At 45.1% G+C, this 18545-nt stretch overlaps 2 protein-coding genes across 2 annotated transcripts; both read right to left on the bottom strand.

Annotated features, from left to right (window-relative positions):
- Positions 1-6340: 6340 nt before the first annotated feature.
- On the bottom strand, positions 6341-7279 carry LOC140314517 (olfactory receptor 52K1-like). Its single transcript, XM_072392741.1, has one exon. The coding sequence runs from the start codon at positions 7277-7279 to the stop codon at positions 6341-6343; it is 939 nt and encodes a 312-aa protein (XP_072248842.1).
- Positions 7280-11491: 4212 nt separating this feature from the next.
- LOC140314516 (olfactory receptor 52K1-like) lies at positions 11492-12421 on the bottom strand. The gene has a single exon (XM_072392740.1). It carries the CDS (start codon positions 12419-12421, stop codon positions 11492-11494), a length of 930 nt encoding a protein of 309 aa, XP_072248841.1.
- Positions 12422-18545: the final 6124 nt, after the last annotated feature.

The raw sequence follows: 18545 nt of genomic DNA, 5'->3' as shown, positions 1-18545 counted from the left end.
TGGCAACAGACTCCTTAATGGAGCAAAGAAACAGTAAATCAGATGATGGAAGGAGTTCCCTCTGAGGTCTAAACTCTGAAATCTAATTTGTCTGCTGCTCGTTTGTTGTCATCTTTCCTGAAGCTAATTGGCCCCGAGGTCACAGTTCAGTTTCCTCTGAGACGAATGTTCATTATCGGGTCTGCTTAATGAGTCTTTTCTGTCAGACTGTCGGGACTCTAAGAACTGCTGCTGTAATGAGATTTCTGTTCTGCTCTCTAAATGAACACCGAACAGCTTCCCTGAAACCTTAAAACCACACAGAAACCTGACAGAAACCTGACAGAAGAGAGCTGTAAGGTTTCTTTATTAGCTTCAATCAGCTGGAGGCTTTTCAGAGGAAGTACTCTGAGATGTTCCTGGTTTTATTACGCAGGTGAAAGAAGGCTCAGATCTGCTCTCCCACAGCAACAGAAGTCCTAAAAGCACGATGCTGCTCTTCTTCAACAGTAAACTTTCCCGACCAATCCCCCTAAAGTTGGACACTTTCCCTGGTCCCCGATCTTAAAAAGGGGAACCTCCATGTCAGGCTGCTGCTTTACAGATGTTTTCCACGACCTCCAAGCAACATTTAAGAGGAACGTCCAAAGCCTTCAGCATCGAGGAGCAAATCTGGTCCATTTCTGGTCCATCTCTGGTCCATCTCTGGTCCATTTCTGGTCCGTCTCTGGTCCATCTCTGGTCCATCTCTGGTCCATCTCTGGTCCATTTCTGGTCCGTCTCTGGTCCATCTCTGGTCCATCTCTGGTCCATCTCTGGTCCATTTCTGGTCCGTCTCTGGTCCATCTCTGGTCCATCTCTGGTCCATCTCTGGTCCATCTCTGGTTCCCTGCCATCATTTGGGCTTCCAGGTCTGTCCAGCATTCTTCGCAGCCAACAGATCCAACTTATTATCAGATGATAATCAGTTCTGCCCCCCCCCCCGTCACATGGCTGTAGGTCTAAAATGATACAACCACAAACTGAATCCTCTACCTTTGGCCCAAGATGACCTGGTACACTTATGAACCACTTCATGCTTGAACATGCAACCCATTGTCCTGTCTTCCTCACCAGAACACCTCCCAGGACTCCAAGAAGACCGGGCAGTCTGAGCTGCTGTTTGCTGCTGAAGGCGCAAACCAAAGCCCACAGTGAGGCAACCAGCCAGAACTCCAACACAGAGGCACTCAGCCGGGGCGGAGTATCACCACACCCGCCAGACACCTCTGAGGGTGAGTCCAGCTGCTCTCCAGGAGTTTGGTTCCAGAGGCCATGCTGTGGGTGGAGTAATGGCCGCTGAATCACTCCACTTCACCCACCAGCTCAGGCTCTTTCCCAATCAGCAGAATGGACTTCCACAGCCTCAGAGCCAGTTTGCAACCCTGGAAATCAGCACGCACAGGCCTCCATTTCCACCCACCGCCCAGCTCACACTGCACCTAGCCTCAAAGGTCCTCCCTGTAGTGGTTAAGCAGACATGAGAGTGGCCCCCTGTGGCTCCTCTGGGCCAAGGCCGGGGCCAGCCGGGACCACCTGGGGCCCAGCGACAAGGCGGTGCCCCATGATCCCGTTTCCTTGAAAGGTGACATTAATTATCTGCTGCAGCTCTGTCCAGACTCTGAGTCGCTCTTAGGGCCGTCCACACGAGTCCACACCCAAAACGCTGTCCTTTTTAAAAAAGTCTCCGTAAACACAGAAATATCCGCCTCCACACGGATTCTCTGACCCAAAGCGCTGTAGTACACATGCCAGGCCTGCGTGTGGCGCTGTGACGCCGCCACACCAATACACTAAAACCGGAAGAGAAGCCATGGAGCATCTTTATCATCTTTATCATGTCTGTGTATAAAGGTATAAAGGTAGCCTGTAGTTGTTGTTCTGACCAATAAAGTTTGGAAAAATACAAGTACAAAGGACTAAAGTTTTATTCTTTATATGTCTGTGGTTATGACGCGGCTGAGGTTAATGGTTAGAGAGGCGGGGCTTATACGTTTCTGAAAAAATCCGCATTCTCGGTCCATGCGACTCCGGGCTATCCGGCGTTTTAGGATTCTCTCACTCTGGCTGAAACGATGACAACAACGGTCTCGTGTGGACGGGACTTAGTCTGATCCCACCCGAAGACCTTGATGCCCCCAACAGCTCTCAGGATCACGGGGGTAATCAGACCCGTCTAACCAGGGGCACCGAAAGCGTTGTGAGCGGCCAGCTGCCGTTCATTTTCAATGTGAGCTTCAAGAGCTTCAAGAGCTTCATGAGTTGAGAAAGGCTCAACTTTATGCAAATGAGCAGTGATGCGACGCGACGACAGCCAATTAGGGCCGATCTGGATTCCGAAGGTGGAAAAAAGCGGAAAAAAGCGGAAAAGGGCAGAGCGCAAACACAAAGAAACACAAAGAAACACAAAGAAACACAAAGAAACACAAAGAAACACAAAGAAGGCCCAGAGTACGCTCCGTGGTGAAAGAGGGAACCGATGCATGGATGGATTATTATCTGCTAGTTGCTATACATATAAGCCCCGCCCCTTTGGACGCTTCCGGCGGCAGAAGAAGTAGAAGCGGCGGGTTGGTGTGGGCCCCGGTAACGCTGTCATGGTTTAGGTTTTAATGTTCTTGTCTTCAGGCTCTTGTTAGTTTGACCTGTCGCCTGTTTTCCTACACATCATCACCTCTTCCCCAGCATTTAGTTTCCAGGTTCAGTCTTTGCAGAACTTTAGTTAAGTCTGTTTATGCCTCAGAGTCACAGTTAATCTTAGTCTTGTCTTTTCTCACAGTGCCACAGTCTTGTTAGGTTGCTATAGTTACGTGCATCGGATATCCGGCCCTCTGTTTTTGTTTGTTTTGGAACAAAGCTTTTTGATTTTGGAGGTCCTTCAGCACCGTTCCTGACAAACACACGATGTGTAGCTTGAATATGAACGTCTTTATTAGTTTAAAGCTTAGCTTCATTCCTCCTTAAAGTAGATCCTTAATGACTTCTGTCTTTACCAAAGTTAAGGAATCAGCAGCAGCAAAGCAACACCTCAGATTGTTTCTTACATTCACGAGACTGCCCCCAGTGGCAGAGAAACAGCTGTAAGAAGTTGGGATTTACAGATAATTACCTGCAGATCTTTGCCTTATTTATGATAATTAAATGGAAACTATCAGAAGTGTTTTCAGGTAATCGTTATTCCCTCTGTTTGACTTAATGTAATATAACCAATCAGAAGGGAACAGGTTCTTCTCCCTTTGGACTGCTGGTACTACATGGAAAGTACTGCAAATGTTTCCAGGTAATCATTGTAAATCCTGATGTTTGGTTAAATGTAATATTACTATGAACTGATATAAAAGAAAGTACTTAATCAATCAATTATCAGGCATTATTACCTTAAAATGAAGCAGGTATTTTATCACATTGCAGCCCTGTTTTATGGTTATTGCACAGAAGCTACAACATGTTTCCTGGTTGTATCAATAAAAATACCTTAATATACCTTATTAATTACCAGTTTTTACTTCTTTCATGTCATGTTGAAGGCAGGTTGGTTCTAACTTAATACTGTGGAAACATCATATTTCTTTATTGTTACCTCCTCACATTTATCTTACTATATTCTCATTTTCCTTTTCAGAATCATGTGTCACCCTTTTGTTTTTATTGCTCTTGGTTTCAGATCCTTTATTACGATGGCATTTATCACCATGATGTTATTACCTGGTTATTACCTGGTTATTACCTGGTTATTACCCGGTTATTACCTGGTTATTACCTGGCTATTACTTTGGTAATTAAATGATCAAATGACATATTATTACTTCTTTGTAAACAATCTGTTAGCAGATCATCACCATTTTATTATTGCACTTTGTTTGAAAATGTGCCACTACGCATGAGGAAGGTCCAGAAGCATCGAGAGGAATATAAAGAGGAGAAAATAAGCTTTGAACAGCTGTTAGGGTTAGGGTTACAGAATGGGTGAAAGGCTTCACTGAGCTGCTCACCATCCTGTGGAAAACCTGTTGTGCTCAAACATTCACATTAAACAGATCAACAGTCGAACCTGACGAGTCGTCCCAGGGGAGGTCTCCAGATGTGATGACGGCACACAGCTGTTTATTAGGGTTAGGGTCAGAAAGGGTTGGGGTCAGAAAGGGTTGGGGTCAGAAAGGGTTGGGGTCAGAAAGGGTTGGGGTCAGAAAGGGTTAGGGTCAGAAAGGGTTAGGGTCAGAAAGGGTTGGGGTCAGAAAGGGTTAGGGTCAGAAAGGGTTAGGGTCAGAAAGGGTTGGGGTCAGAAAGGGTTAGGGTCAGAAAGGGTTAAGGTCAGAAAGGATTAGGGTCAGAAAGGGTTAGGGTCAGAAAGGATTAGGGTCAGAAAGGATTAGGGTCAGAAAGGGTTAGGGTCAGAAAGGGTTAGGGTCAGAAAGGATTAGGGTCAGAAAGGATTAGGGTCAGAAAGGGTTAGGGTCAGAAAGGATTAGGGTCAGAAAGGATTAGGGTCAGAAAGGGTTAGGGTCAGAAAGGGTTAAGGTCAGAAAGGGTTGGGGTCAGAAAGGGTTAGGGTCAGAAAGGGTTGGGGTCAGAAAGGGTTAAGGTCAGAAAGGGTTGGGGTCAGAAAGGGTTAGGGTCAGAAAGGGTTAGGGTCAGAAAGGGTTAGGGTCAGAAAGGATTAGGGTCAGAAAGGGTTGGGGTCAGAAAGGGTTGGGGTCAGAAAGGGTTAGGGTCAGAAAGGATTAGGGTCAGAAAGAGTTAGGGTCAGAAAGGGTTAGGGTCAGAAAGGGTTAGGGTCAGAAAGGGTTAGGGTCAGAAAGGGTTGGGGTCAGAAAGGATTAGGGTCAGAAAGGTTTAGGGTCAGAAAGGATTAGGGTCAGAAAGGGTTAGGGTCAGAAAGGATTAGGGTCAGAAAGGGTTAGGGTCAGAAAGGATTAGGGTCAGAAAGGATTAGGGTCAGAAAGGGTTAGGGTCAGAAAGGGTTAGGGTCAGAAAGGATTAGGGTCAGAAAGGATTAGGGTCAGAAAGGGTTAGGGTCAGAAAGGGTTAGGGTCAGAAAGGGTTAGGGTCAGAAAGGGTTAGGGTCAGAAAGGGTTAAGGTCAGAAAGGGTTAGGGTCAGAAAGGGTTAGGGTCAGAAAGGATTAGGGTCAGAAAGGTTTAGGGTCAGAAAGGGTTAGGGTCAGAAAGGGTTAGGGTCATAAAGGATTAGGGTCATAAAGGATTAGGGTCAGAAAGGGTTAGGGTCAGAAAGGGTTAGGGTCAGAAAGGATTAGGGTCAGGGTCAGAAAAGGTTAGGGTCAGAAAGGGTTAGGGTCAGAAAGGATTAGGGTCAGAAAGGGTTAGGGTCAGAAAGGGTTAAGGTCAGAAAGGTTTAGGGTCAGAAAGGGTTAGGGTCAGAAAGGGTTAGGGTCAGAAAGGGTTAGGGTCAGAAAGGATTAGGGTCAGAAAGGGTTAGGGTCAGAAAGGGTTAGGGTCAGAAAGGATTAGGGTCAGAAAGGGTTAGGGTCAGAAAGGGTTAGGGTCAGAAAGGATTAGGGTCAGAAAGGGTTAGGGTCAGAAAGGGTTAGGGTCAGAAAGGATTAGGGTCAGAAAGGGTTAGGGTCAGAAAGGGTTAGGGTCATAAAGGATTAGGGTCATAAAGGATTAGGGTCAGAAAGGGTTAGGGTCAGAAAGGGTTAGGGTCAGGGTCAGAAAAGGTTAGGGTCAGAAAGGGTTAGGGTCAGAAAGGATTAGGGTCAGAAAGGGTTAGGGTCAGAAAGGGTTAGGGTCAGAAAGGGTTAGGGTCAGAAAGGATTAGGGTCAGGGTCAGAAAAGGTTAGGGTCAGAAAGGGTTAGGGTCAGAGAAGGATTAGGGTCAGAAAGGGTTAGGGTCAGAAAGGGTTAGGGTCAGAAAGGATTAGGGTCAGAAAGGGTTAGGGTCAGAAAGGGTTAGGGTCAGAAAGGATTAGGGTCAGAAAGGGTTAGGGTCAGAAAGGGTTAGGGTCATAAAGGATTAGGGTCATAAAGGATTAGGGTCAGAAAGGGTTAGGGTCAGAAAGGGTTAGGGTCAGGGTCAGAAAAGGTTAGGGTCAGAAAGGGTTAGGGTCAGAAAGGATTAGGGTCAGAAAGGATTAGGGTCAGAAAGGATTAGGGTCAGAAAGGTCATCGTACCGAACAGGTTTTAAAACAACCGATGAAACCACAGACTTTCACACGTGATGATCGGTGGATATTTGCAGAATCGTTCTGCTGATTCCACACAGCCCGGTTTCTGCTTCACATCCTTCATAAATATGTTCAAGCGAAACTGTTTAAATTATGAATCCTTTTCAGCTCAAACTACAGCTTTTTCATGGGGTTGATTCACAGTTTGGACCAGGCTGAAAGCATCTTCAGGATGCGCTGCCTTATCTCAGTGGTTCTGACGCCGTAGATGATCGGGTTGAAGCAGCTGGGAACGAACAGGTAAACGATGCTGACAAAAACCCGGCTGGTTGCTGAACTGGTCCTGATCCGATATGACAGGAAAGCTGTGAGTACGAAGGTCAGACTGACCACCAGCACCATGATGTGGGTGACGCAGGTGTGAAGAGCTTTGGCCCCGGATTTACCTGAATGCAGCACGGAGTGGAATATGACCACGTAGGAGGCGGCGATGAGGAGGAAGTCGAGCACAGTGACGAAGAACACTGTCATCAAGCCCACCAGACTGTTGATGGCGGTGCTTCCACAGGCCTGCTCCACCAGGGCCATGTGCTCACAGAGGCAGTGGTTGATCTCGTTCCTGAAGCAGTAGGACAGCGAGCCGGCCAGACCCACCACCAGCGACACCATGACCACGTTTCTGATCAGAAGTGGGAGGGCAAACTTCAGGAATCTCAGAGAAGACATGTTCTCGTGGTAGTGGAGTGGCAAGCAGATGGCAAAGTATCGGTCCAGGGCCATCCAGAGCAGCAGCGTGGACTGACAAGTTCCTAAGAAGTGAATAAAATACATCTGAACCAGGCAGCCACTCAGAGAGATCCCACTCCAGTCCAACAGGAGGCTCAGCAGCATGCTGGGAGCAAAGCAGAGCGGGAGGCTCAGGTCGATGCAGGCCATGCAGGCGATGAGGAGGCACATGGGCGAGTGGAGGTTCCTATGGGAGACGATGACATACAGCAGCAGGGAGTTCGTAATCAGCGACACAGCGAACATGAGCAGAAGCAGGATGACGACGACGGGCCTCAGGGCTCCCATCTCACTGAAGCCAGAGAGGACGAAGTACTGATGTGAGGAGATGTTGTTCTTCAGTGGCTCCATTCTCACCTCCTCCTGAACCGGAGCAGCCCGATGGAAACAAGCAAAAGAAAGGAGTGATCAGTTCAGGGTGGCTGAAAATCATCTCATCCAGTCAGTATTCATGTAAGTAAGGGAGAGCAGATGGGTAGAAACCCACAGTTCCTGAAGAAGGCAAAGAAATACAAATGCTGTCGATGTTCTGAGGCTTTAATTTAATTCACTTTCTGTGAGATCATAGAGAGAGAATATCTTTGGGATCATAGAGAGAGAATATCTTTGGGATCATAGAGAGAGAATATCTTTGGGATCATAGAGAGAGAATATCTTTGGGATCATAGAGAATATCTTTGGGATCATATGTCCCCATCACTCCCCACAGCGTAGATTCTGTAGGCGTTCGCTGAGGAAATGATGTGAAAAGAAAAAAAAAGCATCAGTAACACAGTGTTGGTGACCTCACACCTCAAGGAAGTTTCATATCAGGCAAACTTGCATTTTTATACCCAGTTAATCCAGCTCTGGATTCGCCGAGAGGCAAGATACGCCTGGACCAGTCCAACAATTAACTGTCCACATTCAGTTTAGAGACAGTTAACCTCACAGCATGTTTCTGGGTGGATGGAGGAAGCCGGAGAACCCGGAGAACCCGGAGAGAACCTGGAGAGAACCCACGCATACACAGGGAGAACATGCAGCCTCCACACAGACAGAACCAGCTGGGAATAGAACCAGGAACCCCCTGCTGAGCAGCACCCTGCAGCCCGGCAGCCAAAGTTAACAGGAATATATAAAACACACGACACATCTGTTGGAGGTGGAATTCTCCTGTTTACATGTAAACCAAAGAGTCCAATAAAAAACAACAATATGCACCTTTTAAACATTCATTTTCCAAAGATTTTATTACTTTAATACATTTTATCGCTCTGGGCCTCCTGCCTTTGAACAGGTTCAGCTCCTAATGCTGACAGAAGGATCTCTGACTGCACTGAAGCTGCTTTGAATCAATGTATCTGATAAATGAATAAATATCAATTCAAATGAAACGATCTGTCCTTTTCCAGCTTTCAGATCGAAACCTTCGCTGTTTGTCAAGTGAAGAGTGAGATTTACGATGTTTCAGTGCGTCTGATTCAGTCATTAAAGCTTAAAATGAAGAGAAATGGAACATGAATCTGAAAAGAAAAGATTTAAAAAATGATGCCAAACAACTTCTGCTGTTTTCATATTTAAATGAAGAACCAGAAGTGACAGAAACTGATTAAAGAGGAAGTTTAGATCATAATGTAGCTTCAACATTTAGTGATATTACACACTTAATATTTCATACAGGGAAAGCCCACAAAGAGCAGAAGAGGCAGAGATGGAAATGCTGCAGAACACAAGAAATCAAACATTAAATCATATGCAGAGGAACAAAGGAGCTGTTCCCAGATCAGGGTGTAAGAAATGAAACAAAGTCAGAGCTGAGCCAGTTGGTTAAAGTCGAACATGGAGCCGTTCACCTGTTGCTGTCTGCAGTTTGTTACTGAATGTGTCGGCAGCTTGAAGATGTCTTCTCCATCTGTAAATGTCAACCACTGACTCAGCCCTTTAATGGTCTCTGTCTGACGCTGCCATTGGCTGAAAGGTTCAGGAATACATCCAGACATGTCTGTGCAGACACTCCCACAAACAAGAGAAGAAGAAACTGCTCTGATTCCTACACCGACTTTAATCTATTTCACACCTTATGAACCTGAGATATTTCATATTTAGTCTCATCAGCATTGCTTCTCCCAACGCTTAAAGACGTTCTGACTCTGAGGGACCAAGTGATGAAGAGTTTCAGCTGTTATATTGTCCCATTCTGTCTTAAAGGGACAGTTTGGGCTTTTTGAGCTGGGTTTGTGTGACGTACTAATGAGTAGTTAGAAGCTAACCTGCAGCAGGCAGCGGTCGGAGCGTTGCTGTTTGGGGAAGCAGGGAGGAACTCTGCAGCTGCCATGCTAACAGCTGCTATGCTAACAGCTGCCAAGCTAACAGCTGCCATGCTAACAGCTTCCAAGCTAACAGCTGCCAAGCTAACAGCTGCCAAACTAACAGCTGCCAAGCTAACAGCTGGCGAGCTAACAGCTGCCATGCTAACAGCTTCCAAGCTAACAGCTGCCAAGCTAACAGCTGCCAAACTAACAGCTGCCAAGCTAACAGCTGCCATGCTAACAGCTTCCAAGCTAACAGCTGCCATGCTAACAGCTTCCAAGCTAACAGCTGCCAAGCTAACAGCTGCCGAGCTAACAGCTGCCGAGCTAACAGCTGCCGAGCTAACAGCTGCCGAGCTAACAGCTGAAAAGTTTTTGAGAAAGTTGTATTTAACCAGCTCAATGACTTTCTGAATGAAAGTGGAAGTCTTGATAACTTTCAGTCAGGCTTCTGATGTCATCACAGCACTGAAACAGCTCTGATCAAAGTGTTAAACGACATCAGGTTGAATACTGATTCTGGTTACGTTTCAGTCCTGGTTCTGTTGGATCTCAGCGCTGCGTTTGATACCGTAGATCACAGAATCCTGTAGATCACAGAATCCTGTTGCACAGGCTGGAAAACTGGGCTGGACTTTCTGGAGCGGTCCTTAACTGGTTCAGGTCCTATTTAGAAGGCTGGAGTTATTTTGTTACAATTGGCAGCTATGAATCTGAGCGAGTGGCCAGGGGTCAATCCTTGGACCTCTTCTGTTTGTTTTGTATATGCTCCCTTTGGGTCAGATATTGCAGAACTTTAACATCAATTATCACAGTTATGCAGACGATACACAGCTTTATGTGTCTCTTTATGTGTCGACTGCAGCCCAGCAGATATACTGTGTCAGTGTCTGGAGGAAATAAACTCCTGGATGAGAGAGAATTTTCTACAATTAAATAATTATAAAACTGAGATCATTCTGTTTGGTAGCAGAGAGAAGAGAGTCAGCATTGGTAAATACCTTGAGACTCGGGCCTTACAATCACTGACCAAGTTAACCTTGGAGTGTTGATAGACTCAGATCTGACTTTCAGCTTTTTACCAACTCAGAAACATCAACAGAATTAAAGGTTTTCTCTCCAGGAGACTCCATTACTGTAATGGTCTTTTAACTGGACTCCCCAAACAGAGAATTAAACATCTGCAGCTCATCCAGAACGCTGCTGCTAGAGTTTTAACCAGGACTCAGAGATCTGAACACATCACATCAGCTTTAAAGTCTTTACTCTGGCTTCCAGTCAGTCACAGAATATATTTTAAAAGCCTGCTGATGGTTTATAAATCCCAGAATCTGTGATATGTTCAGAGAATATAAACCCAGCAGAGCTCTTAGATCCAAGGACTCAGATCAGCTGGTCCAGTCCAGAGTCCAGACTAAACCTGGAGAAGCAGCATTTAGCTGCTATGCTGCAAACAAGTGGAAAAAACTGCCAGAGATAGGGTTAGGGTTTGGTGACAGTTTAATCTCTGGGTTAGGGTTAATCTAACCCTAACCCAGAGATTAAACTGTCACCAAATGTTTTTAAATCCAGGTTAAAAACAGTTCTTTTCTCATGTGTCTATGCATGAAATCTGCAGGATATCTGTTAACTTATCCAGACTGTTGCTTGTTTTTATTCATTTTAATTATCTTATTTCTTTCTCTTTATATTCTTTTACATATTTTAATGCTTTGTTCGCTCCCTTCTTCTTCTTCTTCTTCTGCTTTTATTTCATGTAAAGCACTTTGAATGGTTTTGTGCATGAAACCTGGCCTGATATGAGGCTTAATGTGACATTTGGTGGCTCAGGGTGTAGTTCATGGAGGAGTAATGCTGCTGTATAACCTGCTGTAACAGGTGGTGCCCGAGCACCGGCTCATTCATGCTTTCCAGCCTCCATCCTGCAGTAAAAAGCCATGAAGCCTGTAAAAGGTGGAGCTCATGTGGAACAGAAAGTATCTAAAGGTTAATATACGCTGCACAGTATCTGGAGTCCATCTGCAGATCAGCTTTGAAAGGTTGGATCACTGAAAAACTGCCAAAGTGGAGCCTTCAGGAGATGAACCGGTTAAAAAAAAGCCCGAAGAGGACTCTGAATGTGCTCATGGATCAGGTAAGGCTCCGTGTCTCCGGTGCTTTATCATGACTCGGCCTGAGAGCCAGAGTCAGAGCCACCTCTGAGCATCTAAAACGTTCTCTTTCATGGCTTCTGGCCTGTTTCCCAGAGGAAACGTCCCTGAAACACAGCGTTTTAAGTCTGAGGCGCGGTTCGGACAAACATCTTCAGCATCTGTTCTCTGATCTCAGAGGTTCTGACGCCATAGATGATCGGGTTGAAGCAGCTCGGGAACAGCAGGTACATGGTGCTGACGAACACCCGAACGGCTGCAGGGAGACTGTTTTTGACCCGATACGACAGGAAAGCGATGAGCGCCACCGTCAGGCTGAGCGTGATGACGATGATGTGCGTGACGCAGGTGTGAAGAGCTCTGGTGCCGGACCGGCCGGACCTCAGCACGCAGCTGAAGATCACCACATAAGAGGCAGCGATAACCAAGAAGTCGAAAACAGGGATGAAGAAGACGGCAGCCAGCCCTGCCAGGTTGTTGATGGCGGTGCTTCCGCAGGCCAGCTCCACCAGCGCCATGTGCTCGCAGAAGCAGTGGTTTATCACGCCGCTGCAGAACGACAGACTTCCTGCCAGACCCACAAACAGCGTGATTATGAGCACGTTTCTGACCACCAGGGGGATGATAAACTTCAGGAATCTCTGCGGCGCCATGCGTTCATGGTAGTAAAGAGGCGTGCAGATGGCAAAGTAGCGGTCCAGAGCCATCCATACCAGCAGTGTTGACTGGAAAGTGCCAAAAAAGTGAATAAAGTGCATCTGAACAAGACAACCAATCAGGGAGATCCCCCTCCAGTCAAACAGGAAACTCAGCAGCATGTTTGGGACGAAGAACACCGGCAGACACAGGTCAACGCAGGCCATGCTGGCGATCAGGACGCTCATCGGCTGATGGAGGCTTCTCCGTGAAACCACAACATACAGCAGCAGGGAGTTGGCCAGCAGGGCCACGGCAAACATGAGGAAGAACGGGACGAAGACCACGGGTCTCAGCTCTCCGAGCTCAGCGAAGCCGTTGAGGATGAAGTGTTTGTGTGAAGAGACGTTCTCCATCCTGTCCTCCTCCTAAAAACTGCACAGTTTTAACTCAGGCAGCCTGAAATCAGAGAGGGTGAAGTCAGCGTTTCCACTCATTCACAGACTGCTACACACCAGCGAAATATCACCTTAACTCCAGAACTTTCTGCGTCTGTTTCCACATGAAGAAGAACCACCAGAAGAAAAGACGAATCTGAAAAACGTCGTTACAGATACAGAAAAAGCATTCAGGCAGATCAGTGAGCACCTATAAATCCCAGCAGCAGCAGTCAGGAGCTGCAGAACAAAGCTGTTCCAGCTGAGTCTGCATGCAAGAAAACCATGAATACACTGTAACTCTGAGGAAAACTGTGTGCAAAAGGCTGTGATCAGAAATTAAAACGACTTCTCAAGGTTTCCGTAGAATAAAAGCAAGAGTGAGGACAACGGAAGATAAATATTCATTACGTCATAATTAAGTAGGATTTTACATGCATTCACCTCCTGATTGGGCCAACAAGTGATGAGGTGACGTCTGTCTGGAGTTTGGACAAATTCTGAAAATGTTCATCAGAAAGAAAACCCTGAAACTTTAAACCAAACAAGTGAAGAACGCAAAACATTTTCAGCAAAAGGCAAACACAGAACTGTGAGTTAACCGTTAAAAACCTGCTGAAGAGGAAACAAAACTCAGCTCAATCAAAGATTCTCATCAACACAGAGATGGAAACATGCAGAAGTTCAGCAGGAAGAGTCACAGCTGAGCAGAAAGCTGCATGCTGGGAAACTTCAGCCGATCTGTCCCTGATGAACCTCTGACTCACACCTTTATACTCTGCCTGATCCTGCCATTGGCTGAAAACCTCTCAGAGCAACACAATGACTGGATTATTATGACTGTATCTCAGTTTGTTTCCATTGACTGCACACTGGCCTCCTCCGACCTGGGACTGCTGTTAGTGTGTTTGTCCATTATCCCTTTAAAGGTTAAAGTTCTGACGCTGGTCTATAAAGCTCTGAGTGGACCAAAATGCATCAGTGACCTCCTGACCCAGTATGAACCTCCCAGACCCCTCAGGTCTATGTGTTTAATCTGTGTTTGGGTGGTCCTAAAAGATACTCTGTGGTCCTAAAAGATACTCTGTGGTCCTAAAAGATACTCTGTGGTCCTAAAATATACTCTGTGGGCCTAAAACATACTCTGTGGTCCTAAAAGATACTCTGTGGTCCTAAAAGATACTCTGTGGTCCTAAAATATACTCTGTGGTCCTTAAAGATACTCTGTGGTCCTTAAAGATACTCTGTGGTCCTTAAAGATACTCTGTGGGCCTAAAAGATACTCTGTGGTCCTTAAAGATACTCTGTGGTCCTAAAACATACTCTGTGGTCCTAAAGGATACTCTGTGGTCCTTAAAGATACTCTGTGGTCCTTAAAGATACTCTGTGGGCCTAAAAGATACTCTGTGGTCCTTAAAGATACTCTGTGGGCCTAAAAGATACTCTGTGGGCCTAAAAGATACTCTGTGGTCCTAAAAGATACTCTGTGGGCCTAAAAGATACTCTGTGGGCCTTAAAGATACTCTGTGGGCCTAAAAGATGCTCTGTGGCCCTAAAAGATACTCTGTGGGCCTAAAAGATACTCTGTGGGCCTAAAAGATACTCTGTGGTCCTAAAAGATACTCTGTGGCCCTTAAAGATACTCTGTGGTCCTAAAAGATACTCTGTGGGCCTAAAAGATACTCTGTGGGCCTAAAAGATACTCTGTGGCCCTAAAAGATACTCTGTGGCCCTAAAAGACACTCTGTGGCCCTAAAAGATACTCTGTGGTCCCTAAAGATACTCTGTGGTCCTTAAACATACTCTGTGGCCCTAAAACATACTCTGTGGTCCTAAAACATACTCTGTGGTCTTAAAACATACTCTGTGGTCTTAAAAGATACTCTGTGGTCCTTAAAGATACTCTGTGGTCCTTAAAGATACTCTGTGGGCCTAAAAGATACTCTGTGGCCCTAAAAGATACTCTGTGGCCCTAAAAGATACTCTGTTGTCCTTAAAGATACTCTGTGGTCCTTAAAGATACTCTGTGGTCCTTAAAGATACTCTGTGGTCCTTAAAGATACTCTGTGGTCCTAAAAGATACTCTGTGGTCCTTAAAGATACTCTGTGGTCCTTAAAGATACTCTGTGGTCCTTAAAGATACTCTGTGGTCCTTAAAGATATTCTGTGGTCCTTAAAGATACTCTGTGGTCCTAAAAGATACTCTGTGGCCCTAAAAGATACTCTGTGGTCCTTAAAGATACTCTGTGGCCCTAAAAGATACTCTGTGGTCCTTAAAGATACTCTGTGGTCCTAAAAGATACTCTGTGGTCCTTAAAGATACTCTGTGGGCCTAAAACATACTCTGTGGTCCTTAAAGATACTCTGTGGTCCTTAAAGATACTCTGTGGCCCTAAAACATACTCTGTGGTCCTAAAACATACTCTGTGGTCCTAAAAGATACTCTGTGGGCCTAAAAGGTACTCTGTGGCCCTAAAAGGTACTCTGTGGCCCTAAAAGATACTCTGTGGTCCTAAAAGATACTCTGTGGGCCTAAAAGATACTCTGTGGTCCTTAAAGATACTCTGTGGTCCTAAAATATACTCTGTGGTCCTTAAAGATACTCTGTGGCCCTAAAACATACTCTGTGGTCCTAAAACATACTCTGTGGTCCTAAAAGATACTCTGTGGGCCTAAAAGGTACTCTGTGGCCCTAAAAGGTACTCTGTGGCCCTAAAAGATACTCTGTGGTCCTAAAAAATACTCTGTGGTCCTTAAAGATACTCTGTGGGCCTAAAAGATACTCTGTGGCCCTAAAAGATACTCTGTGGTCCTTAAAGATACTCTGTTGTCCTTAAAGATACTCTGTGGTCCTTAAAGATACTCTGTGGTCCTTAAAGATACTCTGTGGTCCTTAAAGATATTCTGTGGTCCTTAAAGATACTCTGTGGTCCTTAAAGATACTCTGTGGTCCTAAAAGATACTCTGTGGTCCTAAAAGATACTCTGTGGCCCTAAAACATACTCTGTGGTCCTAAAACATACTCTGTGGTCCTAAAAGATACTCTGTGGGCCTAAAAGGTACTCTGTGGCCCTAAAAGGTACTCTGTGGCCCTAAAAGATACTCTGTGGTCCTAAAAGATACTCTGTGGTCCTTAAAGATACTCTGTGGGCCTAAAACATACTCTGTGGTCCTAAAACATACTCTGTGGTCCTAAAAGATACTCTGTGGCCCTAAAAGATACTCTGTGGTCCTTAAAGATACTCTGTGGTCCTAAAAGATACTCTGTGGTCCTTAAAGATACTCTGTGGGCCTAAAACATACTCTGTGGTCCTTAAAGATACTCTGTGGTCCTTAAAGATACTCTGTGGCCCTAAAACATACTCTGTGGTCCTAAAACATACTCTGTGGTCCTAAAAGATACTCTGTGGTCCTAAAAGATACTCTGTGGGCCTAAAAGGTACTCTGTGGCCCTAAAAGGTACTCTGTAGCCCTAAAAGATACTCTGTGGTCCTAGAAGATACTCTGTGGGCCTAAAAGATACTCTGTGGTCCTTAAAGATACTCTGTGGGCCTAAAAGATACTCTGTGGCCCTAAAAGATACTCTGTGGTCCTTAAAGATACTCTGTTGTCCTTAAAGATACTCTGTGGTCCTTAAAGATACTCTGTGGTCCTTAAAGATACTCTGTGGTCCTTAAAGATATTCTGTGGTCCTTAAAGATACTCTGTGGTCCTTAAAGATACTCTGTGGTCCTAAAAGATACTCTGTGGCCCTAAAAGATACTCTGTGGTCCTTAAAGATACTCTGTGGCCCTAAAAGATACTCTGTGGTCCTTAAAGATACTCTGTGGTCCTAAAAGATACTCTGTGGTCCTTAAACATACTCTGTTGTCCTTAAAGATACTCTGTGGTCCTAAAAGATACTCTGTGGTCCTAAAAGATACTCTGTGGCCCTAAAAGATACTCTGTGGTCCTTAAAGATACTCTGTGGCCCTAAAAGATACTCTGTGGTCCTTAAAGATACTATGTGGTCCTAAAAGATACTCTGTGGTCCTTAAACATACTCTGTGGTCCTTAAAGATATTCTGTGGTCCTTAAAGATACTCTGTGGTCCTTAAAGATACTCTGTGGCCCTAAAAGATACTCTGTGGCCCTAAAAGATACTCTGTGGTCCTTAAAGATACTCTGTGGCCCTAAAAGATACTCTGTGGTCCTTAAAGATACTCTGTGGGCCTAAAAGATACTCTGTGGCCCTAAAAGATACTCTGTGGTCCTTAAAGATACTCTGTTGTCCTTAAAGATACTCTGTGGTCCTTAAAGATACTCTGTGGTCCTTAAAGATACTCTGTGGTCCTTAAAGATACTCTGTGGTCCTAAAAGATACTCTGTGGGCCTAAAAGATACTCTGTGGCCCTAAAAGATACTCTGTGGTCCTTAAAGATACTCTGTTGTCCTTAAAGATACTCTGTGGTCCTTAAAGATACTCTGTGGTCCTTAAAGATACTCTGTGGCCCTAAAAGATACTCTGTGGTCCTTAAAGATACTCTGTTGTCCTTAAAGATACTCTGTGGTCCTTAAAGATACTCTGTGGTCCTTAAAGATACTCTGTGGTCCTTAAAGATACTCTGTGGTCCTTAAAGATACTCTGTGGTCCTAAAAGATACTCTGTGGTCCTTAAAGATACTCTGTGGTCCTAAAAGATACTCTGTGGTCCTTAAACATACTCTGTGGTCCTTAAAGATATTCTGTGGTCCTTAAAGATACTCTGTGGTCCTTAAAGATACTCTGTGGCCCTAAAAGATACTCTGTGGCCCTAAAAGATACTCTGTGGTCCTTAAAGATACTCTGTGGCCCTAAAAGATACTCTGTGGTCCTTAAAGATACTCTGTGGGCCTAAAAGATACTCTGTGGCCCTAAAAGATACTCTGTGGTCCTTAAAGATACTCTGTTGTCCTTAAAGATACTCTGTGGTCCTTAAAGATACTCTGTTGTCCTTAAAGATACTCTGTGGTCCTTAAAGATACTCTGTGGCCCTAAAAGATACTCTGTGGTCCTTAAAGATACTCTGTGGTCCTAAAAGATACTCTGTGGCCCTAAAAGATACTCTGTGGTCCTTAAAGATACTCTGTGGTCCTTAAAGATACTCTGTGGTCCTAAAATATACTCTGTGGTCCTTAAACATACTCTGTGGTCCTTAAAGATATTCTGTGGTCCTTAAAGATACTCTGTGGTCCTTAAAGATACTCTGTGGTCCTTAAAGATACCCTGTGGCCCTAAAAGATACTCTGTGGTCCTTAAAGATACTCTGTGGTCCTAAAAGATACTCTGTGGTCCTTAAACATACTCTATGCACCTTTCCTGCCGCTGTCCCAGCCAAAAACTGTGGGCAAAACTAAGAAACAGCTGCAGCTGTGTGGTTATGTCACTGATATAAAAGATTTGATTGTTCAAGGGGGAGAAGCTTTGAAGATTAGAAACAGGCAGAGGTTTCACAGTGAGTTTGAAGAAGAGGATTAGCCCAACAACAACACCGTGATCGGTCATAAAGTGCAGAAAGATGGCTGTAAAACAGAATCACCGTGGGCCAGTTACACATTTCTTACTTATTGCTTTATTTTAGCTGCTTTTATTCTCCTTTGTTTGGTTTCTGCTTGTGACCAAAGCTGAGGGCTGAATTTAGAATAAATCAGCTGCTTTTCCTTCCAACTCACCTCTTAACCATGACTAAGCAGCACAGTATCAGTGCAGACATGCCCTAAAACGCCTGTTAATCCCCCCCCATCCTGCCCCAACTCCTGAGCAGGAGCCCGAGATGATTTCACTCTTTTCTGACCCTCATTTAAAGGTGTTGCTTCTCATCCCACCCGCTTTAAACTGAGCTGCAAACATTTCAGAGGCTGCAGGAACACAACCATCTGACCGCTGTTTTACACTCAGCTGGACTTTAACTGCCTTGAATTGGACTGTATCTGAGAGGATGTCTGCTGTGATTTGGCGCTTTATGAATAAACTGAACTGAATTGAACTGAATTAAGGCCCGACTGTGTGGAGATGTCTGTGACTCCCTTCTTTGGCAGTCATTTAGCAGCTACAGCACCTTAAAACGTGTCTAATGTTGCCTCTT

The sequence above is a fragment of the Leuresthes tenuis genome, unplaced genomic scaffold, assembly GCF_036924035.1.
Source record: "Leuresthes tenuis unplaced genomic scaffold, fLeuTen1.0.hap1 SCAF_9, whole genome shotgun sequence".
In the NCBI taxonomy this organism is placed as follows: domain Eukaryota; kingdom Metazoa; phylum Chordata; class Actinopteri; order Atheriniformes; family Atherinopsidae; genus Leuresthes; species Leuresthes tenuis.
This window is presented reverse-complemented; position numbering and strand designations above follow the sequence as displayed.